This window comes from Sus scrofa, chromosome 4, assembly GCF_000003025.6.
Source record: "Sus scrofa isolate TJ Tabasco breed Duroc chromosome 4, Sscrofa11.1, whole genome shotgun sequence".
NCBI lineage: Eukaryota > Metazoa > Chordata > Mammalia > Artiodactyla > Suidae > Sus > Sus scrofa.
The window spans coordinates 81,278,799-81,303,334 of NC_010446.5; the positions used below are offsets into that span (position 1 = coordinate 81,278,799).

At 39.5% G+C, this 24,536-nt stretch overlaps 1 protein-coding gene and 1 pseudogene across 2 annotated transcripts; one reads left to right on the top strand and one right to left on the bottom strand.

Moving 5' to 3' along the window:
• On the bottom strand, positions 463-1,147 carry LOC110260461 (annotated as a pseudogene).
• SELE (selectin E) lies at positions 10,263-20,859 on the top strand. Of its 2 annotated transcripts, none has more exons than XM_013996784.2 (12): positions 10,263-10,430; positions 10,766-10,849; positions 11,407-11,793; positions 12,342-12,449; positions 13,822-13,998; positions 14,105-14,293; positions 15,425-15,613; positions 15,818-15,994; positions 16,617-16,727; positions 17,458-17,479; positions 17,588-17,657; positions 18,571-20,859. In XM_013996784.2, exons 2-11 carry the CDS (start codon positions 10,813-10,815, stop codon positions 17,640-17,642), a joined length of 1,452 nt encoding a protein of 483 aa, XP_013852238.1. In that variant the 5' UTR covers positions 10,263-10,430; positions 10,766-10,812; the 3' UTR covers positions 17,643-17,657; positions 18,571-20,859. The 2 variants fall into 2 exon arrangements, with proteins under 2 accessions (XP_013852238.1, NP_999433.2); NM_214268.2 differs by having other exon boundaries at positions 10,375-10,430; positions 17,585-17,657; positions 18,571-20,171.

Sequence of the window (24,536 nt, forward strand, 5' to 3'; positions counted from 1 at the left end):
GCATGGTTGGATCTAGAGGGAATTATACTAAGTAAAATAAGTCAGAGAAAGATACTATATAATTCACTTATATGTGGAATATAAAAACAAAATGAATGAACAAAGAAAACAAAATGAGAATAGTAAGAAATAGACTTACAGATACAGAGGTCAAATTAGCAGTTTCCAGAAGGGAGGGAGGTAGGGGGTTGGGTGAAATAGGTGAAGAGGATTAAGAGATACAAACTTCCAGTTATAAAAGGAAGAAGCCACAGGGATGTAATATACAGTATAAGAAATATAGTCAAAAATACTGTAATGATTTTGTGTGGTGACAGATCCTTCCTGGACCTGTGGAGATCATTTCATAATGTATTTGACTATTGGATCACCAGGCTGCACACCTGAAACTAACATAATATTTTACAGTCAACCATACTTCAATTAAAAAAGAAAAAGAAGAAAAAGAAGGGCCTTAGAAATTGTGCTTCTTTCTTTCTCCACTGTTTCAAATTCATGTTGTGGTTTTGGTTGGGTGCTGGGCAACAAGTGTCATCAGTGGGCAGTGCTGCCCAAGGTGGGCTGGCTGGCAGGACTCTATTCAGAGGTGATCACCTTTAGATTCTGATACAGGATGATGACTAGGCCACAGCGGCTTGTATTGTATTGTATTTATTCGTTTCCTTTTACTTCTTTTATTTTCAGTTTGTTTCCTTTCTCGCTGTATAGTTCTCATCAGTCTTCTGCTCTTAGTGTCAGCAGCATCATCCTCATCATTTTCACCTGCCCATTTGCCTGTAGCTGCCTCAGCCTCTTCATCTTCCTCTCCACTTTCTTCCTCACTATCACTTTCTTCCTCTTCTATATCTACATACTTCTTCCCATCTTTCCCACTAGCAGGTGTGGCTCCTTCATTCTATGCCTTCTCCGCAATTTCCTTCTCCTTCACCTTGGTGGTGATCTTGGAGCTGGTGACTATGGCTGTGTCTGACACAAGGGGGCATGCTGGTGATTCCATGCAATGGTTTAAAAAGACAGTAATTGATCCACTGTTCAGGTATTTATAGCAGAGTCAGTGTGGTAGCCAAGAACACAGACTTCAAAGTCAGATGGGTCTGATTCTAGGTCCTAGTTCTACCACTTCCAGGCTAGGAGATCCCAGGCAGTTTATTTAAACTCTCTAAACCTCAGGGTCCTTATCTGTAAAATGGGGGTAGTAATACTTAAGTCCTAATGATGTTCTACTGATCAAATGATATGGTACATTTAAAGTTCTTAGTATTGCCAGATTAATAATCATAATTTTTATTCAAGTAGTAGGGTTGATAAAATAAAGTGTCTGTGTAAGGAATATCAGTTCACAGAATGAGGGAGTAAGGGTAGCATAAAAACTAAAGAGGTTGGGTTCAGGAAAGATGACTTCACAGATTATAGGGGAAAATGCATATTACGTACACATTTAATTCTCACTTATACTTAATCCATACTTAAAGGTCCAGAACATCCTTGGATTCAAGGAATCAGTCTCACTTCTAAGTAGGGGATATATACAAAGCACCAAGTCAGAAAACATCACTGCAGAGCTAGCCTTAACACACCAGCACTAATTTAGGCTAGCTATTCACCTAGTTCCTGGATTGCATCTCTAAATCACTCCTCTGGTAGGCAGAAGGCTAAAGGTGTCCTCCTCCACCCCCACAAGTTCCCATCTTCTCTTTGATTATCCAATCAAACACTAATCTAAATACTGCTGAGAAAGGATTTTGTAAATGGAATTGAGCTACTAATGAAATGACCTTAAACTAGGAAGATTATCCTGGATAATCTGAGTGAGCTATCATTACATGAGTCTTTAATAGCAGAAATGGGGGCAGCAGAGTAGGGCAGAGGGATGTGGCAGAAGTCGTATGATAAGTGATGAGGCAGAAGGGGAAGCTGGAGAGATGTGAAGAGAGGGGCTCAAATTGCCATTGCTGGTTCAGAGAGAAAAGGGAGCCATAAGCCAGGGAAAGCAGATGGAATTTAGAAGCTGAAAATGAGGCCTGACTGATAGCCTGCAAAGACACAGGGACCTCAATCTGACAACCACAGGGAACTGGATTCCACCAGCAATTTGGGTGACCTTGGAAGTAGATTTTTCCCAGACTCTGAGAAGAGCCCAACTGGCTGACACCTTGTCTTTGGCAACATGAAACCCAGAGCAGAGAAACCAGTTGTGCCAATTTATATGCCTGATCTACAGGAACTATGAAATAATAAATTTGGGTTGTTTTCAGCCATCAGATTTGTAGCAATCTGTTATGGCAGTGATAGAAAACTAACATGCCTATTTTGTTCCAATATAGCATAGGATCATCTTTAAAAGACCTAGGTCCTTTCTGACCATAAGTACCTGCTTCTCTTTGGGGAGGGCTTTCTCTGGCCTCAGGAATCCACTTGGAAGAGCAGGAGAATTAACCATGCCCTCCCAGGATCAGCCCCTAGTCAACTATAGACTGGAATTGTAGATACTTTCCCCCAGCTACCTCGCCTCTTCTGGGGGGTACTCTGAGGTGTCTCTCAGAGTTCTCTAGTGGGGCTGAGTCCTGGTTCCCACAGTAGTAACTTGATGATTAGCATACACTTTACTAGATTCCTTCCTTTCCCCATCTCACTTCCTCATTCTCCTAGTAGTGCTTCCTGAGATCACCTTCCTAATAAACTACTTTCACCTACATCCTTGACTCAGGGCTCAGCTTTGGAAGGAACCCAACCTAAGACACTGAACCTGATAGGACCAGTTGGGGATACAGGAAGTCAAGAGCTCGTTATAACATTTTTTAATGCAAGAACTAAGGTTTGTTTCCCTGCTGAGGCTTCAGTCTGAGCAGGCATGGAATCAGCACAAAGGACATGGGCTTTAGAACAACACAAGCATGGATTTGAATCCCTCCTTGACAGAAAACACAGGCAAGTTATTCAACCTTTTTAGGTCTGTGTTTCATCCTCTGTGAAATGGAACTGATAATATCTACCTTTCATTCTGTGAGATTTGTATAAAGTAATACATGTAAAGTGTTTGGCACACAGTAGGCATGCATATATACCAAAGACATATGTGGTATTATTATTAATTATCAGCTAAAAAGGTCATAGCAAGGAATGTGGGGAGCCGAGAAGATGCAGGGACTCAAAAAAAGGACCTTGCCTGATGGCAGAAAAACCTGAAGACAGGTTCCTAACCAAGGAAGGGAGCTCATCTGAATTGTACAAGCTGAAGGTGGGCTTCTGGTCAGGATGAAAGCCTGCCTGTATGGTACAAGCCGAGGGCAGGCCTCAGGTTACACAGCTCTCATTTTGATGTTGCTGGGGAAGAATTGGGGCTTTCCTGGGAAAACAATTTCCATGTTTACACTGGAGAACCTGGATTGTTTCTCGGGTGACCTAGTCTTTCCTGCTGTTTTATTTGTTATTCAGTTTTCCTCAGTCTTTCCTGATTATTTACTTATTATTCTTATTTTCCTGTGGTGCTTTGTGATTTAACAAAGTTACAACAATAATATAATAAAAATTTCATCCTGAAGGACTTTCCCCTATTTAAATCCAACTTAGTTAAAACATAGTGTTTATCTATTAACTAGTTATATAGTAAGCTTTAGAGTTAGGATCTTAATGAGGTCCATAAAAGTTAGCCATATATTATCCAAAAAGCCTAGCTGTGAGTTTTGTCCTTGATTTTAAAAGCTTTTAAGTGATAGCTAGTTTAATTAAGTTGGTTTATATTTACTTACACTATCTCCCTGCCATAACACTTTGAAGATAAGCACCAGTCTACAAACAAGGTTTGTGAATGCCAAATTCTTGTGTCTATATGGCCTCTTCAAAGTACTCACTAAGTTTAGTTAAGATAGACATCTTAAAACATGATGTATAGCTGCTATACCATGTAATAGTTAACCAATGTACTTTTAACACTGTGATATAATCTGTAGTGAAAAACTGTCTATATAATCAACCACTGTTGCCAATAAAGTTTGAGCAGTCCAGCACCCTGAAAGAAGGGACAAAGAGGCTGTCTCCGTTGCAAAAGCCAACGTCTGTCCATTTTCTTCGGGAAAGTGTACACTCCCTGGCTGCCGGAGCTGGCCTCCCGCAACAAACGAATATAGTGACTATTTGGATTTACATTAGAGACCGTTCCTGGATTTATACGTTATGTCGTAATATGTTACAACTGGCAGGGACTGTAGTCAACACCTTTAGTTCTTAGATCTGAAATCTGAGACTTAGAGGCAAAAATCTTGCTCCAAGTCACAGAGTTAATTAGCGTTAAGACTTTTTGGATAGTATATTCATATGTTCAAAAATTAAAACAATATACATGGGAAATAGCAGATTGTTTAATTCAAAAAGTTAAACTGCCTTGATTTTATTCCTGATGTAAGGCACTCAGAGCAAAGCTAATAATAGTGGTTTAGGAAATTTTGATTTACAAAACAAGCCTCACAATGGCCAAAGAAAACAAGCAAGAAAGCTTTCCTAAAATCCAAGGGTACTTTCCTCTGCTCTGTTAAAAACCGTAGGCAAATAGTCTGGCTACCTTCAGGAAGGGCTCTTAATTCGCCAGTCTATTTGCGCCTATTTCTTCTGCTTTGGGAATTTACCAGAGTTAGTTCATTTTGAAGATATTCCCACTAGTTCTTAGATTCTAAAACAGAAAGCGGAAGTTTCAAGATAAGGCTCTGCCAAACAGGAAGCAAGGGAAGACATTAGAATTGAAATCTCTGAATCATATAGGAAGTTTAAAAAGGGAAATTAGTGGAATTATGGAGTCTTCTAGAATCAGAGGAGAAAAGAGAGTAACAGTCTAAACATATTTATGTTACTTCTTTAGAGCTATTCTCTTTTTTTGGTTAAAAACCATTTACTTTTGGAGTTCCAGTCCTGGCCAAGCGGTTAACGAATCTGACAAGCATCCATGAGGACGCAGATTCGATCCCTGGCCTTGCTCAGTGTGTTCAGGATCTGGTCTTGCTGTGAACTGTGGTGTAGGTCTCAGATGCAGCTCGGATCCTGAGTTGCTGTTGATGTGGCTGTGGTTTAGGATGGCAGCTATGCTTGGATTTGACCCCTAGCCTGGGAATCTCTATATGCTGAGGGTGCAGCCCTAAAAAGCAAAAAACAAACAAACAAACAAACAAAAAAACAAAACCATTTACTTTGATGTATGAGAATTCACAACATCTACTCATCCTAAATACTTTTGGTATTTGCCCAGCACTGTTACAAATGGGGCCTTTAGCCTTCCAGTAGAGTTAATTCTGCAGTGGCATTTTGGTCAAAATTCTCCAAATTTTGGGATTAGAAGATGCAAACTAGTATAAACAACAAGGTTACACTGTATAGCACAGGAAACAATATCCGATATCCTATGATGTGCCATAGTGGAAAATACTTCACTCAATGTTGTAAATTAATTATACTTCAATGAATTAAAAAATAAATTTCTTCTTGTAGCTGAGCACCAGCCAGGGATCTTCTTGATATTTTTTCCCAAATTAGATGGCTCTCAGTGAATATATCTCAAAGTGTGGTAGGATTTGGGTATCTGTATCAGAATCACCTGAAATAATTCATTTAAAGTACAGCTTCCTGGTTCCTACCCCAGACCTACTGAGTCAATCTTTGAGCATCGGATCTATCTGAAGACATGGATTTTGAATGACCTGCTCAGGTGAGCTTCTTTGTATGAGAGGAGTCTGAGAACCTTACTTCTCCCTGGGTGTGGGAGTGCAGACTGAGAGAGAGCCTGGGGCACCTACCTGAACCAGGTGTTCTGAGATGGCTACAATCCCAAAGAGGTGAACATGCCTTCTTGAAAAATGAATTCAGAGGGAACCAGACCAAGTTTCTATCAAATATGCATTTGTTTCAATCAAGTAAGAAATGCCATTCTATACCACGATGGTACACTGTTATTTAATTTATTTCACCATTTTGGGTGTACAAGAAATATCACATTTGTATTCTGCAAATTGGGGTTGCATCTTTCTTGGGATTTCCTCCCTTTACCTTAGACTCTACACAAGTACTTTAGATATTAGCTGAGTCGCCTCTGGGGGGAAGTTATTGAGGCTTTCAAAAATAAGCACCCAGCGACACTGCCCAGAGGTGAGGGAACTAAGAGCCTCAGGAAGGCCACTGCCCATGCTTCATAGTCCCTCTAGCAGGGAGGAACCAAAGCTTAATTCACACTTTAACAGATGGTCTTGCCACATGGGGTTATGACTAGGGCCATTTCCCGTTAAATCCAATAATCTGTCCATAGCTTGTACTTGTCCCTAGCTATTGAAGATGGCCTTGTAACATTTGTCTTGGGACACTTGTCTTTGTTCTGGCTCTCCGTCACTTCCTCAGGGATGTCCCCTCACCTGTGGGCTGGCCTGGGCACAGAAATGAAAGTGCTTGAAGTCCTTGGTGCCCCATTATAAGGCAGGAAGAGGGGGCCAGGGCACTTCCAGGAAAAGAGACAATGAAGCCAGGAAGGGTGGAGCCTCAGAGACAAAATAGCCCTGATGGTAGAGACTAGGGTGTGTCTGTGTTTCCATCATCTTCTTTCATTTTATCTTTGCCTCCCCCAAGATGGAGCATGTAAAAGGGGTCCATATGAGGCCAGGGTTGAAAATGGAGCAGTTCAAGGACATCTGACCACATTTTCAGAGCTTGGAAGACCCAGTGGGGCCTTGTGGCACCTCTAATCATCCTTCTACTTGGGGAAATTAGGTTTATTTGTGGAAAGGGAGATAATATTCAATGCCTTCAGCTCCTCAACTCTCATCCAATTTCCTCTTCAACTCATTCTTCCATCCCCCAAAAGAGGGCTGACCCTCATCAAATCCTGACCAGAAAAAGCAGGTGAAGAAGCTACAGTCCAACTGTCAACCTATTCCTGCCCCTCACAGTCCCAGTGTCTCTCTATGAGGGACAAACTGAGTCTGTCTATGGCCTCTTCACCAACTCTGGAGCCTGAAGAAAACCCCTCAGCTCCTAGTAGCCAGGGACCTGATTTCCAGTCCCAATCTCAGGGGGCAGGGAGGTGGAAAATATTCTGGGACAATGCAGGATAACTGTAAGGGTGAGTGGGTTCGGAATATATTCTGGTAGGAATAACAACAACAACAACAATAATAAATTAGCTTTACTCACAAATCTCTTCCACTCCTCATTTCTCTTCTCTCTCCTTCTGGTGTTGGGTTCTGTCCCTGAAGTTTTCTCAGTATAAATTTAAAAGAATCATTTTGCCCTTTAGTCATAGGGGGGATTTGCTTCTGAGTGAAGATCTCCTGGTAAGTGTGACATAGGTTTCAAAGTTTTCCCAGGTGTAGCTCAGCCTGGCTTGCTTGTTTCTTTGTCCACTTCCCCCACCCCCACCCCATAATCTGAGAACCTCAGGTCCATTTTCATGACATCCTCTGTCCACTGATTACTGCCCCCTGGTTTCTTTCTTTCTTTTGTATCTCAAAATCCAGGACAAAGTCCTCTTGGTGGAGAGCTGGGATGAGCATGTTGCTCTCAGGAAGAAGAGGACAAGAGGAGGACCGGAGATTTGGGAAGAATAGGGAGGCTCTTCGTGGGGCAAAATAACAAGGGAAAGCATGGTTTGGGATGGCAGTTAGGAAATGGTTTGGGATGGCAGTTAGGAAGTTGGCTACAGAGACACACTGCCTGGGTTCCCATGCCTTAGCTCTGTGCTTTTGGATGAGACAGGTAAAATCCTTGGTTCCTCAATTTCCTCATCTCTGTAGTGCAGATGATAAGAGTACCTATTTCATAGCCTGTTGTGGAATTAAATAACCATATAGATGAATATGAAAAAAACTTAGAACCCAGCCTGGCTCATAGTAATCATCAATAGGTGTTACAGATCATAACAGGGTCCAGGACATATATTTGTAAATGAAACAGAAGTTATACCACTGGGGCTATTTTTAGATATCTGTGAAGAGACAAATTACAAACTTAGTTATAAAAAATCATAATAAATGTAGTTACCTAGGGCTTTTTATGACTAATTTCCATTTTAAAAATAATTATTAGGTGTTTTATTATTATGTCAGATAAATATTTTAAAATTTGTCCACAGTATACATTTTTAAATGTAAATCTCATGTTCACAACTTATTACAAAGTAAAATATATACAGATTATGTATTAACCCACCTTCACATCCTTCTATAAAATCTAAATACACACAACAACCACATTTACATAAGTAAAATTGGATTAAAATTGAAATAATGTCAGTATCTGGATAATAAAAGAGAGTGGGAAGGTGGATGGAATAAAAATATCTTAAAGTTGGGCATTTTTTCTGCTATACAGCAAAGGGAACTATATCAAATCTCTTGTGATAGAACATGATGGAAGATAGTATGAGAAAAAGAATGTATATATATGTATGACTGAGTCACTTTCCTGTACAGCAGAAATTGATACAACATTGTAAATCAACCATACATTAATAAAAAAATTAAAAAATAATAGAATTAGATATCCAAAAATGTTTGGGCATTTTGATAGGAATTAGCCAAACGTGTTATTTATTCATTGATTAAAAATCAGTTGTATTCATTAGAACTTTTCTTCTATTTTCCTTTTGGCTCAGGTCTTGATTTCCGTGTACATAGAAAGAGCCAAGACTAACAAGAAATGAGAAAAATAAACCTATTACGCCTATCCCTGCCACTACTCTGTCATGTCTGCTGAGAGGACATTATTAGCTGTAATTATAGAATTATTAATCCAGAATATAGAATTAAAAGAATTAAAAGATTCCCATTTACTGCCTCTATCATTGAATTAGACAAGTTGCAGAGATGGGGAATGGTGAATGCTAACGTAAGGAGCAGGGGAGTTCGCACTGTGGTGCAGCAGAAACAAATCTGACTGGGATTCATGGAGATGCATGTTTGATCCCTGGCCTTGCTCAGGGACTTGGGGATCCGGTGTTGCCATGAGCTGTGGTGTAGGTCACAGACGCAGCTCTGATCCAGCGTTGCTGTGGCTGTGGTGTAGGCCAGCAGCTGCAGCTCAGACTTGACCCCTAGCCTGGAAAATTCCATATGCCTTGGGTGTGGCCCTTAAAAAAAAGGCTAATGTCAGGAGCAGGAATCAATGATATATTCCTGTAATACACAAACACACACACAAATACATGAATCCCTCTTCAGTTGCATTTGGACACAGACTTCTTTAAACCATGTTCTATGTACTATAACAGTAATAGAGGGCCTTTGCATAAACTGGAAAATGCTGAAATAATCATGAAGGTTATCAAAATAACCCCTAAATCTTGCCATCCACAGATCCAATGTTAACATTTTGATACATTTAAAAATTTTTTTTTGCACATTCAGACTTTACACTTTTTTTTTTTTTTTTTTTTGTCTTTTGTCCTTTTAGGTCCGCTCTAGTGGAGGTTCCCAGGCTAGGGGTCCAATTGGAGCTATAGCTGCCGGCCTATGCCACAGCTCACAGCAACACCAGATCCTTAACCCACTGAGCAAGGTCAGGGATCGAACCTGCAACCTCATGGTTCCTAGTCGGATTCATTTCCACTGCACCAAGACAGGAACCCCCAGATTTTAAACTTTTAAATAAAATTTGGGTTGATTAAATGTGAGTATACAGAGTTTTCATATTTATTTTCTCACTAAACAAATCATGAACATTGTCCAGACTGTTTAGGTCTGTTTCACATTTTTTTAATATTTAAGAAGGCATTATTTCAGACATTTAAGTGGGAGATAATGAGATTTCTCATTATTTAGCCATAACAATGCACAGAATCTGAGGATTACCACTTACCTCATGATTGATTCCTCTGTGAGACAGTGTACTTTAAAGTGGGTCGAGTTGGTAGGTGAGAAAGAGGAAAAAAAGTAAGTGATTACCTATTAGTGGCAGGTATGGGGGGAGAAAATTTTAGGGTAGTAGTCCACAGATGGCACAACTATTCTTAATTTGCTTAGGTTGATGAAATTCTGATTACTACCACAATTTCAGGAGAGGGATTGCTAATAAGAAAAGTCCTAAAACTTTTTGAAGATATAGATTTTATGTTGTTAGAATTAAAACCATGCATTTGTGTCATATTAATACAATTACATAAGATAAAAGGCACAACAAAAAGAAGAATTTATTTTAAGGGATAGGGATTCTGACATCACCGTAATTTTTAGCATTATGGATATTCCGGGGAAACTTTATGGATGCTGCTGGGAATTCCTCTGTATTGGGCTTGGACATATCCTCCTATTATTCACAGGAAGCGAGCTGGCCTATAAAGGAGCTCCAGCAGGAGCAGTGCTCCACTGTTCTTGGCTGACTTCTCATCAGAACTGCAAGAGGTACGAAGCAAGCCAGAGCAACACAGGAGGAATTTGACACCAAGATAAACACTTCACAAAACCGTAAGTGTGAGAAGTTTGTACTAGATCGGCCTTGACCAAGAAACATAGATTATAGATATACACAGTTCTGATAAAAGATCTGTGCAAGTTCTTGTTGAATTCAGACTAGTTAAAACCTAGCTTTTCTCTTTGACCTAAATGATGAACATCTTAACTTTTATCTTTATTCATTTGGGTAAACTTCTTGGAAATGAATGACTATTGTGGCAAAGCGTTCCACTCCTTTCTCTAAATATCTCATGATAGGCACCGCTATATGCATCGCTGTAGAATGATGTGAGTAACTGGCAACCTGGGCTTTCATTCTGTGATTAATTTTGTACTTTCCCCTCCAGAAAAGCATTTCAAGTCTCATCTTAGGATCAAAAGAACTCTTGAAGTCATGATTGCTTCACAGTTTCTCTCTGCTCTCCCTTTGGGTAAGTCCATTTCAGTAGTGGGACCAGGGTTTCTTGTGCTTGGCACTACCGATATTTTGGACCACATAAGTCTTCCTTGTGAGGGGCTGCCTTGTGCATTGGGGCTTGTTTAGCAGCATCCCTGGCATCTCCTTACAAGGTGTTGTGCCTTGGGCTGGGAGCAGTTTCCCTCATTGTGTCTCAGCTTCCTTATGTGTAAAGCGTGGATCATAAATAACCTATTTCCCAGAGGCATTGTGAGGGTACGGTCTCATGGCTCCTGGAAAGTGACAGTGTTTGGTGGTACATATGAAGTACTCAATAAAGCATAGTAAGTTATTCTGATGATCATTCTACTGTTAAGTAGGTATACAGGTTATGGTGTGCGTGCAGGTAAAGCACCAAGTGGAGGGTCAATCACAAAAGAGATACACAGTAAATGGTAGTTTCTCCATGTGCCCCCCTGCTTACTTTGGGAAAGGTGAAAAAATGTCAAGTCATCCCACTGGATGCCAAAAATAAAACAATAAAAAGCCCATGACTGAACTTTCCCATTTCTTTCACTTTTCCCCCCTTAGTGCTTCTCCTGCTTAGAGAAAGTGGAGCCTGGTCTTACAGCGCCTCTACAGAAACCATGACTTTTGATGATGCCAGTGCTTATTGCCAGCAGAGGTACACACATCTGGTCGCAATTCAAAACCATGCAGAGATTGAATACCTGAACTCCACGTTCAACTATTCAGCAAGTTACTACTGGATTGGAATCAGGAAGATCAATGGTACATGGACATGGATAGGGACCAAGAAGGCCTTGACCCCAGAGGCCACCAACTGGGCTCCAGGTGAACCAAATAATAAGCAAAGCAACGAGGACTGTGTAGAGATCTACATCAAGAGAGACAAGGACTCGGGCAAGTGGAATGATGAGAGATGCAGCAAAAAGAAGCTCGCCTTGTGCTACACAGGTAGGAGTTTGAGGCAGCAGTGGCAGGTAGATTCTGGGTGTGAGCATCTTGACAAACTGCTGACTATATGCAAAAGCTGGTCTCTATTATGGTAATTTTATGTTCTAAAAGACATGGTTTTAAGACATTCTGTTTGATATGATAAATTGTCCCCTTTTCTTCTTTGGGTGAATGCAGGCAAGAATATGTATTATGTATCCATAAATATATAGGTGTATACTTATATACAGTGTATACACACATATAATATGTATTTAGTTATTTGTTTATTTGCAGTAGAGGACCACTCCTTAGAATCTGTGATAAGGTGAATTTTCTATTTTTGGTGGCAGTAACAGCTATACCCCTGAGATCTATACTTTATCATCAAGGTTTAAAATGGTTGAGCCTAAACCTCTGTTTTGGCATTTTGTCAAGCGCTTCCACTAAAAATCTCTGGCATTCTGTATCATTGGTGACATCCTTGTTACACACTGTAGATCCTAAATTCAAAGGAACTTATTATCAGCCTAATAATAAATCAACATCATGGATTGTCTTTTCCACAGCTGCCTGTACCCCTACATCCTGCAGCGGCCATGGTGAATGCATAGAGACCATCAATAGCTCTACTTGCCAGTGCTACCCTGGCTTCCGAGGCCTCCAGTGTGAGCAAGGTAAGGCGTCTTCTCACCTTTTCCTCTACTAAAGATGATAGCACACTTCTGTGTCCTGGCTGGCTGGGGTATATGGTGTCAGATGATGGTTAAGAGCTGAGGTTATGAGGCCAGACCCCCCTGGGTTTGAATCTCAGATTCACCACTTATTAGTTAGGGCACCTTGACAACATAGTTAAAACATTCTGCCTTCCAGCTTTCTTGTTGTCAAGCAAGGACAATAATGGTACCAACTTCACAGGCTTATGGTTTAGAGGATACACACAAATGAAGGCACTATATTTCATCCTGCCTGGCATTCAATAAACAGTGGTAATAGTTTCCATCTGCTACAAGGTGAGAGGGGAGCAAAGATGCTTTGGTTTCCCTTCTCAGTTGTGACCTGTCAAGGACAGGAAGCCCCTGAGCACAGAAGCCAGATTTGAAACCACCCTTGGAGGAAATTCAGCTATAATTCCTCCTGCTCTGTCAGCTGTGGGGAGGGTTATCTCCCAAGCAGCAGGGAGGCCAAGCAGGGTACTTCCTCCGGAGGAGAGAGTGCTTCTCTTCCAGGCTGCAATGGTCACTCTCTCTCAGAAGGCACAGAACATTCTAGAGCTTGTCACTCATGGCCTTCATTTTTTTAATCCAATTTATACATTTTCAACACTTCAGGGAAAGTTCTTTTTTAAATTCAACTTGTTCTTTCAACCTGTGTGTGTGTGTGTGCATGTGAGTGTGTGTGTGTGTAGCCAATATGCTAGTACTTGATTTGAGAGAGGTTTTTATCCTCTGTTTTGTGTCAGTTTTCTGAGGCTCTGTGATTTGTAATGAAACAGTAGAATTACACTCTTGAAAGCTTAATGGCTTTCTCTTTTCTTTTTCTGCTTAACATCACCCATGCAATTGGACTAATTTAAGATCATGATAATCAAGCAGACTCAATATGTCCTTTTTTTTTTATCTCAGTCTTATCTTTCCAGGCCAAAGACAAAAAAAAATATTCTTTCTTGAAGGTCATGCTATACTGAAATTAATGAATGTCCTGCATATGTCCATATCACTTATCATTCCTTGTAAATCCTGATCTAGACTCTGTTTTTGCCTTGTGTAAAATAGATCAGAGACCTGATGATAGATCTGATAAAAATATATCTGAGATCATTTAGCATAGTCTTACTTTGGGAAGTAAGTATGGAAAAATCAGGGAAGATGAAAATATCAAGAGAAGAACATAAAAACTTTAGCATGGGCATGGATGTCCCCAAGAATTAACATAGGAATTTGGAATCTACCCTCTGAAGGCAGTTTCCTTACTCTATTATAAACTCTAGTTCAGAAGGGAGTGAATACATCATTCTGTAAAATTCATGGTGTTCTTTCACACCTCCAGTGGTTGAGTGTGATGCTTTGGAAAATCCTGTCAACGGAGTCGTGACATGTCCCCAAAGCCTCCCATGGAACACAACCTGTGCATTTGAGTGTAAGGAAGGATTTGAACTCATCGGACCTGAGCACCTGCAATGTACCTCATCTGGGAGCTGGGACGGCAAGAAGCCAACGTGTAAAGGTAGTGTTGCTTCACATCAAGATTTACAGTAAACATTCTCTTTCTCACCTTATACTCAAAATGGGCAAGGCTGACCTGCTAATGTAAATGGGTGCATGCATTACAGCTGTGACATGTGACACCGTCGGCCATCCTCAGAATGGTGATGTGAGTTATAACCACTCCTCTATTGGAGAGTTTGCCTACAAGTCAACCTGCCACTTCACCTGTGCAGAAGGCTTCGGGCTGCAGGGGCCAGCCCAGATTGAATGCACTGCCCAGGGGCAATGGACCCAGCAAGCCCCAGTTTGTAAAGGTAAGCCCGAGCGTCTCCTCTCACTCTCCCTTTCTCAGAGAGCCCTGGTCTTCAAACTTGGGCACTTTAAATAAAACCAAATGCCTACATTAAGTATAGTAATCAGATCTGATGAACAGCATTAATCTTACACTTTTGTGGCTCAGATAAAAGAGTCAATTTTTGTCCAGGAAAAGGACTGTAATAAGAGTGGATACTTTGCTGGTTTCTTAACTGTGCTCTGCTAATATAACTTTATAGACATTGGCATAGAGTAAGCAGAAATCTTAAGGGAAATCACATTAGAAAATTTAAAAAGTAGGATTATGAGAACATGATTCTAAAACTCTGTTCTACATTTCTTCTAAAATTGCTCCTAACTAGCAGTGATGAAAATCTTTTAAGCATGGCATCAGACACAGACACCCTTAATATGTATATAAGCACTAAAATTTAATTTAATTTAATAAAAAAAGAGCAAGGATATTAAAAAAAAGCAGGTTTCACTATCAGTTTCTGGTATTTTTATAGCCAAATATAGCACAGAATTATTTTCAGTGGCAAGAAGCCACAAGACCAAAACCAAACTGCAAAAGCAAACAATTTATGTGGCTGCTTTTTTATCTTCCTTCCTTTTGGGCCCCATCCTTAAGCATCTAGGACTCCCTGACTATTTGAACTCTTTCTCTTGATCTTAACTTATTTCACTTGTCAGAACAGAGCTCAGAAACCACGGGTCCTGTTAAAGGCTATCCTTTAATTAGTGCCATTGTCAAAGAAGGGCCTGAAATTCAAAGAAAGCACAACCATCTTCCCACTTGTCCAAAGATGAATGAAAAGTCTTGAATTCCGAGTGTTGCTTTGTCCAAAGTGAACTGGGTTCACTCACTAAGTGCTAAGTACTCTCTAGTTCTACTGCATTATTTTCTGACTGTCGTTTCGGCATCTCAGTTTTCCAGTACAAAGCCTTGTCCAGCCCAAGAGAGGCTGCATAGGTTGTCTTCCCAGTGCTTCTGAAAGTTCCAAACTGAGTTCAGCTGTGAGTTTTCCTATGAGCACTATGGAAGAACTAGGGACTTGTTCTAGTTGCTTGGGAAATCTGTTCCTGCAAACAACAAACAACCTTCTAATGTATGCACTTATGTCTTCCAGCTGTGAAATGTCCTGCTGTCTCCCAGCCCAAGAATGGCTTCGTGAAGTTTACCCATTCCCCCAATGGAGAGTTTACCTACAATTCCTCCTGTGCCTTCAGCTGTGAGGAAGGCTTTGAATTACGTGGATCAGCTCAACTTGCATGCACGTCTCAAGGACAATGGACACAGGAGGTTCCCTCCTGCCAAGGTAGGACTAAATTCAGACTTTAAGGAGTATAGGTCAGTACCTCCGATGTTTATGAACCTAGATTACCCTATGGCATTGATCCTAATTTCTTAGATGCTGAATATTATGTAATACTTAAACATTAACAGTTATTGAGCACTTTTCTGCCAGTTTTAGTTTTCTGGTAGATTTTTCTTAACCTCTTCCCTGTCTTTTCATTTCCAGCGGTACAGTGTTCAAGTTTGGAGGTTCCCAGAGAGATCAACATGAGCTGCAGTGGGGAGCCCATGTTTGGTGCTGTGTGTACATTTGCCTGTCCTGAAGGATGGATGCTCAATGGCTCTGTAGCTCTGACGTGTGGTGCCACAGGACACTGGTCTGGGATGCTGCCTACTTGTGAAGGTGAAGCATTGATTGATGGTGGTTGTTTGAGGGACCAGAGAGAGTAAAGGGAGCTAAGGAAAGAAACTTTCTGGGTATAACATTGTGTTCACTAGAAAGATCAGAAAAGTTGCTCAGGCTAATATTGAATGGATGAACATGTTGTTTTACGGGGACAGTGAGAAAAACAAAAGAAGTGACATGTTGACGGAATTCTGATAGCTGGAAAAAGGAGTGCTAGAAGGCAAAGTAGGGAAGAAAGGAAAATGAGAGAGAGATTAACCAAGGTGTGCTGTGAAAGCTTAGGAAGTTAGAGTTCTGCCTGGAACTGCTAGGAGAAAAGCAGTTATTTCCTAGCAAAGAGCAGTTATCTTATTTCCTAGCAGTTACCTTCTTTCCTAAGCAAAGGTGTTTTGGGGCCAGTCTCAAAAGACTTTATTAATGTCTCTTCTTTGTGAATCGAACAGATGAGGCTCTTCTGTTGGCTCATCTGCTCAATACATGAGGAAGAGACATTACTATAGATGGCTCTTTTGCTTTGTATGCTATAATCAATGTACAAAGAAAAGGGCAAATGGACAGAACAGAAAGACTATAAATTTAATTCCTTCTCGTGACAGTTCTCCCCACTCTGTTTCCTTAGCTCCTGCTGAGTCCAAAATTCCCTTGGCAATGGGACTTGCTGCTGGTGGAGTCTCCTTCATGACATCAGCATCATTTCTCCTCTGGCTCCTGAAACGCCTTCGGAAGAGAGGTGAGGGCATTTATGAATGTACTCCAAAAAGGTTTTTGAAAAGTATTTTTTCTCATTGGTGAATGATGTCTCATGAAGATTTAACGAGTTGTTAGAATGTAGTCAAACATTAATCAACTGCAGGAGTCTCGGGGAAAGAGTTTTAGGAAATATAAATGTTAGTTGTGCTAACATTGTACACCTCCAGGGGATGTTCTTCACATTGAATTATGTGGTTACCCCATGGGGTTGTGCCATGAGGCTGCCATAATTAGTGCTCCCAGGCAAAGGAATAAATGTTTCCAAAATTTTGATTTGTAATAGAGGCTTAAATTTGGGAGTATCTCATAGGGAATGTGCAAAAACCTCTAGCCACATTCCTGGTTGGTTTGTCCTACAGAGTCATTAAAATTTTTTTGAATTAAATTCTGATGTTTATAAAATAGGAAATTTTAGATCAAATCCAGATTTGGGACTTCTCATGAGAAATTGGAAGATGAACCTGTCAAGCTATCTGCTTGCATCAGGAAGCTGCTGTGCCTTTTGGACGAGTGTGCACTTTGCATTTCCTCTCCACTGCCCCAGCCCCAGCTGCCACCAATCCCTGTCTGTACTCTGATAGTTATAGGGGCCCTGAAAGCATTGAGTTTGCAAACCGTGATGAATAGAGTCATGTCATTTCTGGATTTAGTATGTCCTTAAAATTTATTTAGTCCAAATTAATGGTTTTCTTTTTTCTTTTTTTTTGCAGCAAAAAAATTTGTTCCTTCCAGGTAAGCTGCATTTTTATATGAAGCACCCTATTGAACATTCTACATATTTTTCTCTCTTCATGTTGTAAACCAGTGCTTTACTTAGTGTTCTCATGTATTCCACAGCAGCTCCGAATGCCTTCAACCCAATGGATCCTACCAAATGCCTTCTGACTTAATTTAAGTCCAAAGGAATCAGGTAAGACTTGAAAGTGACTTATGATTTTGAAAGAAGATATCATTTCTACATATTCTGTTTCTTCTTCAACCTTGCAAACCTGCCAGTTTCTAGGGGGGAATCACCACTTTCATGTTATTCTATGGAAAGTTGTTTCATTTCTTTGTAGAAGGACAGGAAAGAAACAAGGATCTGGCCTTTATTAAGTCACTTCATTTACAAAAGTTAATAAGAGTAATACCCTTATATGGCCTTTACTATGTTCTAGGAATCGTTCTAAGCTAGGAATTCTATGAGATAGGGGCTATGTATTATTATACAGATGAAGAAAATGAGGTAAAGAAAAATTAAGTAACTTGTCTAAAATCTCAAAGCTAGTAGGTGCTATAGTCAGGATTCTCATTCAGGCAGTCTGGTTCTAGAATCTGTGTTCTTAACAACCCTTCCCTATTTTGTGAGAATCTGGAAACGTCAAGTACCCTCTGAATAGATTTTTTTAAAATTAATAGACACTTCGTGTGTGTGCAGTTTAGGTTTGGGGAGAAATTCAGCAGGAAGTACAGAGTTCCAACATACTGTTTACGCCCTCCAATTTCCTCAGTTATTAATGGCTTACATTTCTATGTTATTTTGTTACAATTTATGGGTCAATATTGATACATTATTATTGACAAAATGCCATAGTTTACCTTAGAGTTCACTCTTAGTTTTGTATGTTCTATAACTTTTGACAAATACATAGTGATAAGTATTCATGATTATGGTATTGAACAGAATAGTTTCACTATCCCAACTAAATAGGATTTTGATGTTCATATTTGGACTGGCCTTGTGAGAGTGCCCAGAGTTATCTGTGTTAGAAGGTGAATTGTGTTACTGCTGCTGGTATGCAAAATATTAAGTGTTCTGATGGCATGCACTTTTATAATTGCAGGAGCACAGTTAAATTTGGGAATTACCATGATACCCTGAAGACGGTAGAGAAGAGACCTCTGCTAAGGTCTCTGGCTCTTCTCAGCTACTGCACCTGCCGGCTGCATATTCAGCTGGGACCCTGGCACCTGTGAAGACCAGGACATCAAGGGACCAAAATCCAGTGGACAAGGCCAGTCTACCACCAAAAAGACTCAGTTTTCTCTTTTCCAGTGCTGGATACTGGAAGGAAGGAATATTCTCTTCTATTTGAAAGTGAAGAGACTGGGGTTTCAGAGTTCATTTTCTAACTCTCCCTTTGCTCACTGTGAAATCTCGGTGTGAAACACAGTATTTTATGACACCATTTCTTTCTTTTGTCCCTTACAGTGTTTCAATCACTGATTACGTGGTTGCTGTATGGGGATGAATAATAATTGTCAAAAGTTTAGGGGAAAAAAATTGGCCAAAGACCTTCTATTAACTGACTTGGGGGGAAAAATGACATTTTTTAATGGCATAGGGTGACTATGTGGGAAATGTTGATAGTGGGGAAATTCTATTTAGCAGTCTGTGCAAGGATCAGCAAGCACAGTCTCAATCACTTTTATCCCTGTGGGATACATTGGTTTTTAAAGTGTTTGTAGAGGTTGTGTTCTTTTTACTTGTATCGAGTGTAGTATAAATCCCATAAGTCTTAATTCAGTACAAGTGTTGTAGGGACCTTAAAATATGTAAATAGTAGGACTATGATAGAGTAAAATCTTTGTTTATTAACCAAATCTTTGTTTATTAAATTCCAAAGTTACATCTGTGGTAAATTTATTTCAGGAAGGGAAAAATACTATCCCCTAGCAGGGTATAAATCAGTATAAAATTCCAAATGTTTTACTATGGTTTCTTTAAAAGATCATAAATAGTAGCAGGAGAGCAAAATCTGAGTGGCATACACTTGTACACTGTCAGGTATTTTTTCAGAGCTATGCGGTTTCCATGACAAAATACTTCCATGGAGCCAAACATTCTGATTTGATAAAAGCATAAATGAAAACAAATGAAGGTACAGTTTTATGGGGTTTTTTTTTGGGAAAAAAACATAGATGTATAAATGTGCTTTGCATTCCTGCAAAGATATTTGTCAGATGTGATGTGTCTACATATAATTTGTATATAGTAATAAGATTTTAAATCCATGATAGAAACTCACCATATAAAGGATCTGTCAGTGGATCTTTTTAAAGTGAAGATTTCTAATGATTATTCCCTAAGTTTCCTATTCAGCTGTTAGGGTGTTCCTAAAGAGAGGAAAGCCTGTTTGAGAAAGTATTGATGCTTATTTATAAGGGAGTTTAAAATTCCTAAGGAATCTCTAGCTTTTGGTTGATCACTGGCCATGAGAAATACTGGGCCAGTAATTGTCAAAGCTGCTCCAACCTTGCAGGATGATGTGCAAATCAAAACTCTCCCACTTTTTCATTTTTGATTTCATTGAAATGGATGTGTTGAAAAAGCAAAGTTTCAGAGAAGGGCTGAATGCGTATTGGCAAATGTGAAACCAAAAGTAACAGGAAGATATGATGAAGATCAGAATAGCAGAGGTTTTCAAGGTACAAAAGAACTCTGGGAAATAAGGGAGAGAGAGAGAAAAAAACAAGTATTATGAGCAGGCTACATATGGAATGAATTACTATTTTCTCTGCAATTGTTCTACTGTTGTAAATATTGTTCAAGTGCTGTATATACTGCATTGGAAATAGCTGTGTGAAATATATATGTGGTCTTTGTTTCGGTTTTATAAAGTATTTTAAATTATGATTTAAAATATTTTACATTTAAGTGTGTATTTATTTAAGCTTATGTCATACCTATTATATTTGACATGGCACTGTAAAGTTTGATAATAAACATGTTTATATTTAGCTCTGTGTATAGGCTCTTTCTAAAAAATTCTATTTTACTTGGATAAAACTCACATACCATAAAATTCACCCTTTTAAAATGCGTAATCTAATAGTTATGGGGATATTCACAAGGTCATGTGACCATCATCACTATCTCTAACTCTAGAACATTTCTATTATCTCCCAAAGAAACTCATGACCCATTAGTAGTCACTCCCCATCTTTCCCAAGCTCTGGTAACTACAAATCTACTTTTTACCTCTATAAATTCACCAATTCTGGACATTTAATATACATAGAATGTGTTGAGCGCCTTTCACTTAGCGTGTTTTCAAGGTTCACCCATTTGTACTACATATTAGCACTTCATTCCTTTTTATGGTGGAATAATACTCTACTGCATGAATACACCACATTTTCTTTTTCTATTTGATGGACATTTGGATAATTTCTGGTTTTGAGCTATTGTGAATAATGCTGCTGTGAACATTCATACACATTTTTTTGGGTAGACTTATGTTTTCAATTCTCTTGGGCATATACTTAGAAGTGGAATTATTGGGTCATATGGTAACGCCATATTTCATTTTTTGAGGAACTGTCAGAATGTTTGCCAAAAGGGCAGCATTATTTTACCACCCCACTAGCAATATGTGAGGTTTCTGATTTTTCTACCTACTGTCCAATGTTTATTGTTGTCTTTTTGATTATCACTCTCCTAGTGGGTGTGAAGCGGTATATATACAGGTTCTTGCATCAGTACTGTACAGCTGTTTAAAAATATTAATAGTCTAAAAAATCATTAAGATCAATGAAACAAAGTACCTATCCTGAAGTCTTTGAATTATGTCAGTCTCAATTCTAGGCTGCTCAAGTCAACCAATTCTTCTTGATTTACTTTCTAGACTCAGTTATTCTCCAGGATTAAAGCCAGAGTAGTTTTTTCCTACTCAAGATATGTGTCTTCTCTTTCTTGGAGTAGTGTCAGTCCCCAAGGTCTGGTTTGTATCAAGCTAAAAACCACCTCAAAGATCTCACTGTTATCAAAGAATCAGAATATCTGAAGTTCCTGAGAAAACATGGTTTAAGTATTGGTTTGGTTATCCACTCTAAAAAAAATTGTAGCTACACCATTGCCATAGGCTAATGTTGATTTCACTTTGATCTTATAGTTCATCTTAGTTGAAAGTATTACTTAAAAGAAAAGTAAATAAAAAATGAAAACTAGAGACATATTCTGTCAGTTAGGGATATTTTCATGTAGGACTGAAATGGGCACACACCTGCATTATCAATTTGAAATGCAGAGAAAATAGGAAAAATTAATTTTCCCAGGTCTAAAAAGAAAGAATAAATTGAGTGAATTAAATGTATTCAGAAGGAAGATAGGTGCCCAAGTCAAATGGATGCATCTTTTTTTTTTTTTTTTTTTTTTTTTTTTTTTTTTTTTTTTTGGTCTTTTTTGTGCCACATTGGGGGCATATAAAGGTTCCCAGGCTAGGGAATCTTCATAGGCCTAAGCCACAGCCACAGCAACACTAGATCTGAGCCACATCTGCAACTTACCCCATGGCTCACAGCAATGGCTGGATCCCAACCCAGTGAGCAGGCCTGTGATGGAACATGAGTTCTCAGGAATACTAGTTAGATTTGTTTCCACTGAGCCAAGATGGGAACTCTGGATGCATCTTTTAAAAGATGCACTTTGATTTGCAATATGTTGTTTTTACGAGCCCAAAACAAAACAAAACAAAATGAAAAGAAAGGAATGAATAAACTTTGTCATTATCAAACAAAACAAAACCATGGGCAGATAGCAAGCACAGAGGTGAGAAGTGGAAGGATGTTTGAAGTTAGCGGATTATAAGAATGCTTTTTTTTTTTTTTTTTTTTTTTTTTGGCCATTTCTTTCGTGGCATATGGAGGTTCCCAGGCTAGGCGTCTAATCGGAGCTGTAGCTGTCAGCCTACGCCAGAGCCACAGCAGCACAGGATCCGAGCTGAGTCTGCGACCTACACCACAGCTCACGGCAACGCCGGATCCTTAACCCACTGAGCAAGGCCAGGGATCAAACCCGCAACCTCATGGTTCCTAGTCGGATTCACAAACCCGCAACCTCATGGTTCCTAGTCAGATTCATTAACCACTGCGCCACGACAGGAACTCCCTAGAAGAATGATTTTTAATTAAAGAAACCAAAAATCCTACTAAACAGCAAAAGCTCCTGGTCCTATTTCAACTAGAAATAAGTATAGCTTCCACCTCAAAATTTTAGCTTCCCTCTCTCAAAAGATACTAAGCCAAGAGAAATTAAAATACTTCTCTTTTCACATATGTATTTTATATACAGGCATGCTGCTGGTTTATAAAATCATTTTATTGCAAAGTGGCATGTAACACTAAGATAGGCCTCCTGTCTTTGCCAAAATAAATAAAACCCACAACAGGAATGAATCTACATCTATGACCAGGTCACATTGCTGTATAGCAGAATTTGGCACAACATTGTAAATCAACTATACTGGTCCCAACCTATAAACTGTAAAAATATCGTCTTTTCTCATCTCCCAACTTCATTTTACACCATGCCGTTTCAGGCATCACACTACAGCCACAAGGAAGAGCTATTTCTGCCAACCTTAGACACATTATCTTCTTTTGCCAGTAGTTACTCCTACTCTCCACCTAGGAACGCCCCACTCTGCCTGCTTGACTCCTACTCATCTTTCAGGTTCTCTGCTTAAATTTCCCTTCATGACAATTGACTCCTTAGACTAAGTCACCTCTTTAATGCTCTCACACCTCATGTTCTTCTTCCTTCCTTCCTTCCTTTCTTTCTTTTTCTTGAGTCGCACCTGAGGCATATGGAAGTTCCGAAGGCTAGGGGTCGAGTTGCAGTTGCAGCTGCAGGTTTATACCACAGTCACAACAATGCAGGATCTCAGCTGCATCTGCAACCTGCGCTGCAGCTTGCAACAACGCTGGATCCCACTGCGAGACCAGGGATCGAACCTGCATCCTTGTGGACACTAGTTGGATTCTTAACCCACTGAGCCACAATGGGAACTCCTCTTCTTCCTTCCTTTAATTGTTACTAAATAATTACTTCTGCAATTGTTTGTTTAATATCTGGCTTCCCTACTAGATTCTACATTTCTTAGAGTAGGAACAAATTACCTTGTCCACTGCAGTATTCCTAGAACCTAGCGTATTCCTGACACAGTAGATACTCAACAAATATTGGTTGAATGAATAAATAAGTGGATGAATGGATAGAGATTTTGGCCCATCTTAAGAAGCAAGACAGCTTTTCACATATGGAAGGAGTTGTCTCACAAGGCAAAAATTTTAAAATCCAATTATGGAGCAAAATACATTTGGCAATAATGCAGAATAGAATGGAAATAAAAAAGGAGGAAAGTGAAGGAACTAGTTAATGGCCTGGAGGTTTAAAAAGGTTGGATTATGAAGCAATGCTGAGATACCTAAGTAATAAATCTATAAGAATAGGTAGATGTAAACTATAACATTTAGAATCGATAAAGAATGAGATCCTATTGTATAGCACAAGGAATTATATCCAGTCTCATAGGATAGAGTGTGATGGAAGATAATATAGGAAAGGGAATGTATAATATATATGTATGACTGGGTCACTTTTCTCTATAGCAGAAATTGGCATAACATTGTAAATCAAATACGGTCTAATAATTTTTTTAAATCTGTAAGAATAGAGTTTGATTAAAGAGTGGGATGCTTGATTATGTGATTTTAGAGTTGATACAGTTTGGATGATGTCAAGATTAAGGCTATGTCCAGGAGAGAAGGTAGCTGAAGCTGAGTGGAGGAGAATGCTGGAGAGCTGGGAATCCAAGCTGTGGGAGGGGTTGCACACCTGGATGGTGAAGCCGCACAGGATTACAGGAGTCGCTTAAAGGAAGAGGGAGTCCAGGAGCTGGGTGCCGGTGATCAGTGCATGAGGGGCTGGTGAGTCATTGCAATGAGAACTGTAAGAAGACAGTATATCTCAATGTCATGCGCCTCAAAGAAGAAGAGTTATTTTATTTTTTCTTTCATTTTTTAACAA